The following is a 12,397-nucleotide window of genomic DNA, read 5'->3' as shown; positions in this document are numbered from 1 at the left end:
TGGTCAGGGATAGACAGCAAGTGGTAACAGACAGCCTGGGTAGGGAAGAGAGACAGTCTGGGAGGAATATACATTCAAGAGAAATTGAAATTCAGGCAGCCCAAATGAAAAAAAAAACAGCATGGGAAAGAGACTGCAAACCAGGGAGAAAAACGGTCAGTTTTGGGAGTGAGATAAACTGGGACCCGAGATAATGAGAGATATAGCAGCTGAGAGACATGAATGTATAATTTTATTTATATAGCACCAGACATGTACGCAGCGCTTTACAACATTACAATAGGAGGTAAATAATGTACATTACAATCAATGGGAATAAATGCAACAGGTACATGACAACATAAGGCTAAATGAGACCGTGCCCCAAAGAGCTTACAATCTAAGCGTTATGTTAGGAGGCTTACAGACACAATAGGAGTACAAAAAAAAGTGCATTAGAAGTGCAGTCGGAAAAGGTCAAGGGCAACTGGAGTCCGTAGCAGAGGTGTAAAACGTTTAATGAGACGCTTCCTTTAATTGGTGGATTTTCAGCTGGGCTTGGAACGTGGGAAGTGAAGGTGCTTGAAGAATATGGAGTGGAGGAGCGCTCCATAGGTAGGGAGAGATTAGTGAAAAGGGGTTAAAACGGGAGAGGGCTGCAAAGGTAAAAGGTGGGAAGATGAGATGTCCTTGGGTTGAGCGTGAAACGAGGTGTGTAACGAGATCAGCAGTGAGATATATGGGGGTGCAGAGGAGTGTATAACCTTAGGCCGCGATTATAGTAGGCGCGCGCCTGTCGCCCAGGCGATGGTTGAACAGAGCTCCCAGTGATTTGGGGAGGCGTGGCGGACACGTCACCAGGCTGGTTCGCCCTCATTGGTTGAACTGCTCACATGATGCGGCTGCCGCGTGAAAAAACGAAAGTTTGTCGCTTTCAAAATCTGCCGCGTGGTCGCTCTGCATCGCACTCGTGCGCACTATGGCCGCCCACTATCAGCGGCTGCACTTTGTTCTTGCAGCGCGCAAAATCGCACGCACCGTCGCGCCTACTATAATCAGAGCCTTAGGCCGAGATTATAGTGGCTGTGCGCCGCCAAAACAAATACCTGTGTTCCGTTGAGGTGCACATAGTGGGTGCGAGCAGGCAGAGGCGCAACGGAGCGGCAGAATTCAGTAGAGACAAATGACTTTGTTTCTCCATGCGATGGCCGCGTGACGTCAGTGTCATGTGAAGCGGTTCAGCCAATCATGGCGAACAGCTCTTGTGATGACACGGGCCACGCCCCCTGTTGCCGGCATACAGTGCAGGATTCGCGCAAGTGACGTCACGCGCGCCCTGCAGCGGCCACTATAATCTCGGCCTTACAAGTAAGGAGGAGAATTGTCTAGTTTATATGGAAATTGATAGGAAGCCAGCAGGGAGAGGTTGGGAGATCGGAAGCAGATATGCGCCTAGAAGAGTGGGAGAGGATTTGGGCTGCAGCCGTGTGAATGGACCGGAAAGGAGAGAGGTGTGAGACAGGGAGGCCAGATCAGAGAAGGTTACAGTAATCAATACAGGAGAGAACAAGAACATGCATTAGTGTTTTAGTGGAAGATAGGAAAGGGTCTATTTTGGCAAGATTTAGTAACAGCGTTTAGGTAGAGTGAGACTATGAGACATCAAAATGCTGATTTATTTGTATTTGAACACCGGAATTTTTATTAAACCTTGAAAAAACAGTATTTTTCACCTATTAAACCTTGTACATTAGACACATTTAAGCAGTTTCTAAAATACCTGCAACGATAAAGCCAAATCACACACATTTATAACACCTTTTCGCATCCTTTGACCTATTAACCCCTTCGGTGATGGAGAGGTTACCGGTACGTTCTCACAATCCTTTTTAATAAAAGTTTTTTGGGTTTTTTTATTACAAAAATAGAAATGATCCTTAACGAGAGAAGACATTCACAGGCAGAGAAAATATTGGGTGCGGTCATTTCACTTTCAGAAAAAATACTTTTTTTTTTTTTGTCCCCACCAAGTTTTTGGAGAAGAGATGTTTGTCACCCTGTGGCGTGGTGAGCAGACTGGGTAATCACAGGTCTCTGCTGTAAGTTTCATTGTCACCTTGCGGTGGGAGAGACCGACTCCATAGGTCACACAGGTATCTTTGACTATGTCATCCAGAATTTGGAGGGACAGACTGTATGGGCCATAGTTCCTTACTGGCTGTGTCACCTTGTGGTGGGAGGGACAGACGGCGTGGATCACACGACCGTTCTGTGCCACCCTGGGGTGGGAGGAACACATTCCATATGCCATGTGTTTCTTCTGTGTCCCTCTACTGGCGAAGAGAAAGACTGGATTGGTCACAGGTGCCTTCTGTCACCCTCTGGTGTGAGGAACTGACTCCCTTCTGTTTGTATCACTCTGCAGCAGGAGGGACGGACAGCACAGCAAAGGGGGTAAGGACCCACTAAAATCAAGCCTTGTAGCCCAAATGTGAGCTACTACATTCACTGGCCAATCCCAATGACTAATCCAAGCTCATCAGTACCTGCTTGCTGAATATAAACTTTTCTATACAGATAAAAATAATACAGTATGTCTGACAAGAATAAATCTATGCAATATATTAATATATCTCTCTATACACAGTGCTAGGGTTTGGTATTAAGCATTTCCCCCCCCTCCCCCCCCCCCAATTTTTTTTTCCAATTCCCTTTCACTAGCTAAAGGGTTCAATTAAAGAGTCTGAACCTGCTGAGACTTTAACACCCAGACATGCTAGTAATTACATATTCCATCTCTGCTTTACCCAGTGTTGAGAACAGCAGCCTGTTTTGCAATTGGTAACCTAACTCGTGTTGTGGTATTGCTGTTGAATGAACAGAGGTCCCTGGGAAAACAGCATGCAGCCGTATGGGTTCTAGTAACTGCAGTAACCAAACTCCTGTAGTGCATCAGACGTATGCAGAAGGGCTTCCAAAATAATGTATCTTCAGGGAGTCACCAGCTGGAACATTTGTTTCTTGACCGCAGAACTGATACCACTAATCCCACATTATTTTGGAATGTCGGTCCATGCGGGTGTTGGAATAATCACCACTCTCTGACTCCTCTTTGCTCCATCATGCTGTGGCAATATACATCCAACTGGTTTCCCATGTGGGAAACGCTGTTGCGTTTTGGGACACAGGCTCATGTGGAGCCACAGAGTAAGAGGGTCTCTGAAGCACTCGCATTCGGAGTAATTGGCGACTGCGCTACATTCAGAAGTGGTCACTGAGGACTTTGAGTCTTCTACAGATGACTCCTTGTCACCCTAATGGACCACTGCATTGGGTAAAGTTAGCGTTAACGGAGAACTCCAATGGATCATTCCAATGTGCAAAGGTAATGAAGAGTTTAAATGGACATGTCCTCTGGACAAACCCAGTGTCCACCATTGACCTATAAGCGGTACAGAGCCCCTGGGAAACGCAACCCCCAGCAAATCCTTCCCAACATCCTCTATGCCGTCCAGTTGATGTGAAGGTCTGGTGGAAATGGGTAGATTTTTTTAAGCAGTTTTGATTCCCCCGCTCTTCTCTAACTCTCTCGGAGTTCGGTATACTGAAGCTCAGAGCTGAACACCTCCTTGTACAGAGGGGGGAAGTTCTGCGCTGTGTCCGGGTGAAGGAGGCGGAAAAACTCCAGCTTGTCCGAGTGCAGGTTGCAGATAGTCTTCATTAGTGGGAGTTTGGAGATCATCTGCCAATGAGGGGAGAGAAAGGATTGTTAACCCCTTGACTGCCAGGGGTGGCCAGCAACACATTGCAGAGGCCATTCACCGACATTTGACCAATTAAAGATTCAGCCCCTCCTAGGACCAAAATTAACTGCTGGTAGTGGCATGTTCTATAGGATAAATGTAGGTAACTTACACCATAAAAATGGGGTTATTTGATGGTTACCTAGAAACATATGGGTATTCTATGGGGTATGTGTATCAAGGCAAAAATGGTATAATCTTATACTTTGGTGAGTATCATTAGGACGAAAGTAGCCTATTGGCAGTAACATGTCCAATAGGTTAAATGTGGGTGATTAACACAATTTTTTGTATATATAAGCATTTTAAATGTAACAATAATAACCAGATGCTTTGGAGAGTCTTTTTTGGGGATAAGACTGTTTTTAACCCTTGTATATACATGAGAATTGTTTATTCCAGACTTTTTTTTTTAATGTTTTGGGTGCCTATTAATAGCAGCTTAATTAGGGGAGAAACAATTGTCATAATTAGATGGGCCCAAAGAAAATAGAATGTTTTTCATTTTTCAGGTGAAGCAAAACAGTATCAATTTTACTATGGGGAGGGGGTTTGAATTTTTCTAAGGCATAATATGACATTGATAAGTTGTTTTCATTTCTTTTGCTCACTGCGTGGGACTGAACCCTTAAACATTCTAGTACTATTAGTCACTTTGGCTATAGAAGGGAGATATTAGGAAAACATTTAGTCTAAGGGTCTTCATGTAAGGTAACAACTTTGTGTGTTTAATATATCACGACCGGTCTAATTCTGCCAGGTAAATCACCCCAAACAATGGACTTCATGGTTTCCCTCTGTATGCTGCAATGTTCAGTGTTCTGCATCTCTCTGCAGTCCGACTGTCACCTCCTGCGATGTAATTTATGACTCTGCCTGTGACAGGGACCATTTGGTGACATGAGGTGGCATGACATCACTAAAATGGAAACATGGCCACTTCCTTTTCTACTTTTTGACAGTGTTGAATATCCTTTAAAAGAAGGTTTACAGAACATGTTTTTGAGGTGTAGCCTGACTTTAAAGGGCCATATGATTGGTTTGGGATACTATCTTGTGTTAGTGAGAACCACACCTTTGAGAACAAGTCGTCACTGCTGTGTTTCTTCTGCAGTTCCCTCTGCAGTGCAAGAAATATCCTGTCCTGGAGCTTCTGTACTTTGTTGGACTCTGTTAGCCACGGACGATCTGAGTGAGAGAGAACCAAGGCATATTAGAGAGACTCAATAAAGGGAGTGTTAAAAACAGGAGGATCCACAGTTATATTAATGGAATCCCCCTCTGTAAGAAATGATGTGTTCCCATAGACTTTCATGGGATCACACTCTACAAGAAATGATTGTCCACATAGACTTGCATGAGATCCCCTCTATCAATACACACACACAGTTGGTGTGTGGATCATTGTTTAGACTGGGTGTATAAGGGTATTTGTTTGTCTGTCATTGTGTCATTGTGTGCATTACTGTGTAATGTCTGCTTGGGTATTGGTGTGTGTATGTATCAGTGTGTTAATGTCTGCCTGTCTACAACAAAACCAAAAAACAAGCGCAGTTTTTTTTCAAGGTCTCCAATAAAACTAATCCAGAAGTATACATATTCAAAAAAACATAACCTTTATTAATCTGAAGAATAAAAATGTTGAACAATTCATAGCACCATGGTAACTTTACCACAATAAGCTTGTAAGAAAGCTATAATAATCATTTAAAATATCAAGCAGGTACCCCATAACACACAGACCCATACAGCTAATCAAAAGGTAAATATTAAAGTAAAAGCACATGTAACCCCCCCCCCCTTTGGGATAACGGGGGGGGGGGGGGGGAGAGAGAGACAGACTTCTGGAACTCAGATCCCAGGAGTAGTGGGATCTCACTGTGAATAGTATATATACGTTCATATGATAGTATAGTGTAAGGGCCGTAATTGTTTTATAGTGAGGGACATTACCCTGGTTAGGTAGCATCCCACAGAGATAGCTCCCTTCATCATTAAAGGTTCATGCAGTAACAGCCTATGCCCAGGGTTTAACTAAAATACCCTTACTTATGAGGACAAACAGTTAAGTATTTAAGTATATATTTTTTTCATATTGATGTAGCATTGGGAATTTCCATCTTGTGTTGTATACATTTGGTCACACCCAATAACACTCCTTTTGACACAAAATATATATGATGTCGAGGGTGTTGGGGTTAGAATTTGCAGGGATTGTGTATGTATGCCCAGAGGGGACTCAACAGGCCCTAGTCCCAAGGCATAGTTGGACCAGCCCCATTGGAGGGTCCGTAGCTGGCCCCACTCCAGACTGCCACAAGGTGGTACGCAGTGCCCGAGCTTATCATGACAGAGGCAGTATAGCACCAGGCCTGACGGGCCCATATGAGATGGAGCTCTACCGAAGCCACACAGAAGAGGGTTTCCGTAGGTAACCAAGGGGATCGCCTCCCTAGCGGGCCGAGATAGGGGCAGCCAGGGAAGTAAGGTTCAGACAGCCTCAGGGAGAATGCAGTTATGTCTGTAACAATGTCTTTATGTATATTGATGGAACAATAAAGCTGCTGTTGAATGAATAACGTTCCTAGTGCCCATCCTTGCTACATCATTGCCCAGATGTGCGAATCGAACATCCTGACAAGGGAACCACATCTGAGTAAGACAAGATAAGAGACATTGATGTAAACTCCCTAGGAGCCGGGCAGGGAGTGTTACACACACAAAACAGACATGTGTTAATCACACAATCTTATTGCGGTAACGGTACTATGGCATTTTTGTGTTCTGGGTGGTGCTAGGAATTTTTCAATAAATGTTATTCTTCAGGTGAATGGGTATTTTTGGGATTACACTGCGTGTCTGCTTGTACCACTAGGTTAGTGGATTTGTGCAGTGGTTAAGTATCAACAGGCGCTGGCGGGTTACCTGGGGACATCAGAACAGCGGCAGAGAACAGCGCAATCTCCTCATCCGACAGATCCAGACGACAGAGTGTGCGGCCCAGATCAAAGATGGCAGACAGCAGATCGTCACATCCTGAGAGATACAATTAGACGCACACATTCTATCACTACAAATCTGGGGCTTGTTTATTTAAATCAGATTGTTTATAAGTATATCAGATTATCTTATCAACCATACCAGAGACGTCTTTTTAAATATGAACTTGTTTAACCCCTTCGCTGCCAGATGGTCAACCATAACATTGCTCTGCATATTATATCGCTTTGCGCGTTGTTATATCTCTGCATGGTAATATATCGCTATGCGTGTTATTATACCACTCTGCATATTATTATTATTGTATATCTATCTGCATGTTACTATATAACTCTGCATATTACTATATAACTCTGCATGTTATTATTTATATATATATATATATATATATCACAAAAATTAAGTAGCGCTAAAGATATATACATGTTACTATATCTATCTGCATGTTACTATATAACTCTGCATGTTATTATATCTATTGGCATGTTATTATATCGCTCTTCATTGTAAAATACAGCAAAAGGGTTAAAAATAAGACATTCCTTTACAGCACCAATCTCCCCCCAGAAGTGGATATGCGTTTAATTCCTATAGTGTTAGTATCTTGCCTCCTGAGCATGTCCGGCTGAAACCTGACTGCACTGGGCTCCCAATATTGCAAACGCTTATATCTCCTGAACGGAGCATCCGAATAAAAACAGCTTTGCAAAGTGCAAGAAAAGATCTCTAAGCAACTAAAAAAAAATAAGATACTAAACAAATGGCGATTAGCAGGGACTGCTGCTTAAACACAATAAGAGCTTTACAGTATGAGCATTTTGATTGGGAAAATCTAACTGACTAGTAAATTATGTACCATGAACAATTTTCTAACATTATACATTCATCAACCTAAATAAGAGATGTATACAGTTAGAAAGTAACAGGTGGAAAAACATGTAGCATTGTGTAAACACAATGTGTGAATCAGAGCTTTAAAAGATTAGATCAACTAAGGAATTTTCACCTTAAAAATTGATTAAAATCAGGTTATTTGAATAAAGGTTTTCTACTTAATTTGAACTGATAATCTTGATTATTTTGCCACTGCACGGTTAATTGTTAAAGATTTCTTCCCCATACTTTACAATACGGTGTGTTTTCACCTCTAGTCCTTACCCTGCCCTCTGATTTTGAAACCATGTTTTATTCTTTAGGGTACGTTTATAGTGCCGGCAGCAGCGGTGCGACGGAGCAATGGCTTGGTTGCAATCACTGGAAGTCATCTCAATTTGATTTTTCCAGCGACCTTAGCCTGCCGTCGCTATAAGCGTAGCCTTAGATTGTAAGCTCTTCGGGGCAGGCACTCCTTTTCCTAATGTTACTGTTATGTCTCAGGAGCTTATTCCCATTATGTGTTATATTTTTGTGACACGTGTATTACTGCTTTGAAACGATATAGCAGTGATTTTCACCAAGGGTTCCCGCCGAACCTCCCAGCTGTCTCAGGCCCGGCGGCGCGGTGGCTCCCCACGCAGCAGTGGCCCGGTATATATATATATATTTTGGGTAAACAATATTTGGGAGGTTGTCTAACTTTGAGGTTTTTTTCCTTTGGCTTTATGGATGCATTCAAAATAAAAATACCACTTGTGAGCACATTCATGTCTCCGACAGGTCCCCACCCTGCCTTTCCCCATTATCGCTTAGCGTACACTGTAGCCAGGGATTCTGGGTAATGACATGCAAAGGAGCACTCACAGTGTCACTTTTTTACTCTCCATAACTTATTTTGTGTCTTCCGAAAGGCCAAGGATTTTTAAGGAGGCAATCCAAGGGCTTTTCTTTTTTTTTACATTAATGTAAAACCATTTTTACACAGGATTGAGTCACGGGGTCTCCGGAGCTGAACCTCATTCATTTCAGCTCCAGGTGCCCCCCGCTGCCAGAGATACTTACCGCCGAAGGGGGTGCCGGAATCTCTCTGCTTTTTAAAGCCCCGCGTCAGGTGGGCCAATAGGAAGACACGCCAGATTACGTCACGGCTTCCAATTGGCCAGCAGGGTATGGGAGTTTTTGAAAAGCAGCCAAAGTGTGAACCCTGGATGTGAACCGGAGCGGCTACTGGCAACCAATACGGAGGTATCTCCGGAAGAAGGGGGTGCCCGGAGCTGAAATAAGTGGGGTTCAGCTCTGGAGACCCCCTGCTTTAATCCTGTGTAAAAAAATGATATTATTATTTAATCGGTGCCTCTGAGTAACTCACCTAGTGATCGGAACATCTGCACGCCCCCGAACTTCCCTTCGAACAGGACAGTGTTGGTTAAAGGGTTAAAGGCTCGGGTCATCCTTATGAGTAGAATTTCCAGACACCCTAATATAGAGAGGGAAAAACGAGAGGGGAGGGGGTTGGACAGAAAAGAGAGGGGGTGGGTGTGGAGGAGGGGAGCGCAGAGAGGGGGAGTGGGAGAGAGGAGGGGGAGTGGGAGAGAGGAGGGGGAATGGGAGAGAGGGCGCAGAAGGGGGGTGGGAGAGGGGAGGGAGGCACGGATGAGAGGGAGGAAGGGGGGGCGCACGGAGGCAGGGAGGAGAGAGAGGCGCGGGGGAGAAATGGTATAAAGGTCCCAGCGTCCCATGAAAAAGAACACAAACCATTACATTTAGGGGAGGTTTTTAAGCAAGAGAAAACATATATATATATATAAATATAATTTTTTTTTCACCCACCATATTAATATTTGAATATTAAGCCAATATTTAGGCTCCCACCCAGCACCCGCCGCAAAATAAATGAGAGATTATTGTGGGCGTTACCATATCACGATAGTAAATTGCGACCGCAAGATGTTATTGGTTCCCAGGTTTAGTAACGAAGTTTGAGGGGAAATGACAATAATTATTTTGGTTGGGGTAAGGGGGAAGTGATAGAAAGAATAAGTAAAATAAAAAGATTAAAAGAGAAACAGAAGACAGAACTTTAGAAACATAGAGATTGTCGGAGCAATGGACAATACGATTGTTAGAAACAGCATTTTGCGGCAAAACGGGAAATCGACGACTAAATCTCCAGTTTCGCTTAGTTCAAAAAATATTTCCCTTTTTATTTTTCCCCCTTTTACGTCAACAACAACAACTAATCAACAACGTCACGGTCACTGCGGTTTCCGAACCCCGAGAGTTATTGAGGTTATATCAAATTTGCTTCTCAGGTCGCTCACTCCCCTCCTCTGCTTTTCTCTAGACATTACCTCAATTCCCCAGCTCCCCCTACCCCCCCCCCCCCCAGCAACTCTCCAAACCTACCCCATTTCCCAGCCATCCCCCCTGCCCTTCTCCAAAGCTACCCTATTCCCCGGCCACACCCCTCCAGACCGTATACTTTTCCCCAGCCATCCCCTACCCAGAAGTTACCCCATTCGCCAGTCACCTCCCCTCCACAGACATTACCTAATCCCCCAACTACCACCTACTCCTCCCATTTCCATCCCTCCCCAAACCTCTCCATTTCCCTGCTCAGCCCTTCTCCCCTTCCCTCTACACACCATTTCCTCCTCTCTAGCCAACGTTCCTTCAACCATCCCCCCCCCAATCCCCACTACCTAGCTCTCTCCCCCTTCTCGCCTCCCCCACCTGCTTTGAGTAGTACGATCTGGTCATTCTGACACAACTCCATGAACCCGTCCAGGCGCTTGGCGAATTCAACCACGTACTGGATGGCGTTGGAGATCTGCAGGGCGCAGAGATGCCACATCACCTCGCAGGGCTGGAGGGGGAGGGAGATACGTGAGACGGGGGATTGAGGTTCTTAACCCCCACGGCAGGTCAAAGGTGGCTTTAAAATAAACGCAGTGCTATTGTGCCCGATTTTAATGCATTATTACATTTATTATACGCCCTCGTGTGCAATATTTCCGCTGTAAGAAAAACAGAGGGTGGAGAGGGGCAGCTTTGTATAGAAAGTGACACTTGTATCAATAAAAAGAAAGTACTGGTACGCCAGGCACTTAAATAAGAAAGTAGTGATACTCCTGGGTGAGTGAGCTCCAGATGAGGATAGGTGGTTGCTGTGTGCAGGGGACGTGGCTGTTTGTCAGGGCGGGTCTATATCAGGGTGTGTGCCTACAGTAGGTGTGGTGGTGGATGTGGCTGCATGTCAGTGGGTGTGGCTGAATCAGGGTGTGTGTCAGTGAGCGTGGCTGTGGTGGGGTGTCCGTGGCTGTGCAGTGTGGCCGTGTCAGTGAGCGTGGCTGTGGTTAGAGGGATGTTAGTGGATTTGCCTGTCAGGCAAATAATGATTGTATTATGGGGGGTGTCAGTGGGCATGGTTGTATTATGGGGGTATCAGTGGGCATGGTTGTATTATGGGGGTATCAGTGGGCATGGTTGTATTATGGGGGTATCAGTGGGCATGGTTGTATTATGGGGGTATCAGTGGGCATGGTTGTATTATGGGGGTATCAGTGGGCATGGTTGTATTATGGGGGGTGTCAGTGGGCATGGTTGTATTATGGGGGTGTCGGTGGGCATGGTTGTATTATGGGGGGTGTCAGTGGGCATGGTTGTATTATGGGGGGTGTCAGTGGGCATGGTTGTATTATGGGGGGGTGTCAGTGGGCATGGTTGTATTATGGGGGGGTGTCGGTGGGCATGGTTGTATTATGGGGGGTGTCAGTGGGCATGGTTGTATTATGGGGGGTGTCAGTGGGCATGGTTGTATTATGGGGGGGTGTCAGTGGGCATGGTTGTATTATGGGGGGTGTCAGTGGGCATGGTTGTATTATGGGGGGTGTCAGTGGGCATGGTTGTATTATGGGGGGGTGTCGGTGGGCATGGTTGTATTATGGGGGGTGTCAGTGGGCATGGTTATATTATGGGGGGGTGTCGGTGGGCATGGTTGTATTATGGGGGGTGTCGGTGGGCATGGTTGTATTATGGGGGGTGTCAGTGGGCATGGTTGTATTATGGGGGGTGTCAGTGGGCATGGTTGTATTATGGGGGGTGTCAGTGGGCATGGTTGTATTATGGGGGTGTCAGTGGGCATGGTTGTATTATGGGGGGTGTCGTGGGCATGGTTGTATTATGGGGAGTGTCAGTGGGCATGGTTGTATTATGGGGGGTGTCAGTGGGCATGGTTGTATTATGGGGGTTGTCAGTGGGCATGGTTGTATTATGGGGTGTGTCGGTGGGCATGGTTGTATTATGGGGGTGTTAGTGGGCATGGTTGCATTATGGGGGGTGTCAGTGGGCATGGTTGTATTATGGGGGTGTCAGTGGGCATGGTTGTATTATGGGGGTATCAGTGGGCATGGTTGTATTATGGGGGTGTCAGTGGGCATGGTTGTATTATGGGGGTGTCGGTGGGAATGGTTGTATTATGGGGGGTGTCGGTGGGTATGGTTGTATTATGGGGGGTGTCAGTGGGCATGGTTGTATTATGGGGGTGTCAGTGGGCATGGTTGTATTATGGGGGGTGTCAGTGGGCATGGTTGTATTATGGGGGTGTCGGTGGGCATGGTTGTATTATGGGGGTGTCAGTGGGCATGGTTGTATTATGGGGGGTGTCAGTGGGCATGGTTGTATTATGGGGGGTGTCAGTGGGCATGGTTGTATTATGGGGGTGTCAGTGGGCATGGTTG

At 45.4% G+C, this 12,397-nt stretch overlaps 1 protein-coding gene across 1 annotated transcript in view; it reads right to left on the bottom strand.

Moving 5' to 3' along the window:
- Window positions 1-215: 215 nt before the first annotated feature.
- LOC142501544 (nuclear receptor ROR-beta-like) overlaps window positions 216-12,397 on the bottom strand; it is a 46,587-nt gene continuing 34,405 nt past the window's right edge. The window contains exons 6-10 of the mRNA XM_075611553.1: window positions 10,392-10,524; window positions 9,028-9,135; window positions 6,708-6,818; window positions 4,858-4,970; window positions 216-3,721 (exon numbers count right to left, since the gene is read on the bottom strand). Of these exons, the coding sequence (XP_075467668.1) occupies window positions 3,560-3,721; window positions 4,858-4,970; window positions 6,708-6,818; window positions 9,028-9,135; window positions 10,392-10,524 (627 nt within the window). The 3' untranslated portion in view covers window positions 216-3,559. The remainder of the gene's footprint in view (window positions 3,722-4,857; window positions 4,971-6,707; window positions 6,819-9,027; window positions 9,136-10,391; window positions 10,525-12,397) is intronic.

Source organism: Ascaphus truei, chromosome 8 (assembly GCF_040206685.1).
Source record: "Ascaphus truei isolate aAscTru1 chromosome 8, aAscTru1.hap1, whole genome shotgun sequence".
In the NCBI taxonomy this organism is placed as follows: Eukaryota; Metazoa; Chordata; class Amphibia; order Anura; family Ascaphidae; genus Ascaphus; species Ascaphus truei.
The sequence above is the reverse complement of the archived record's forward strand: the minus strand, read 5'-3'. Positions and strand labels throughout refer to the sequence as shown.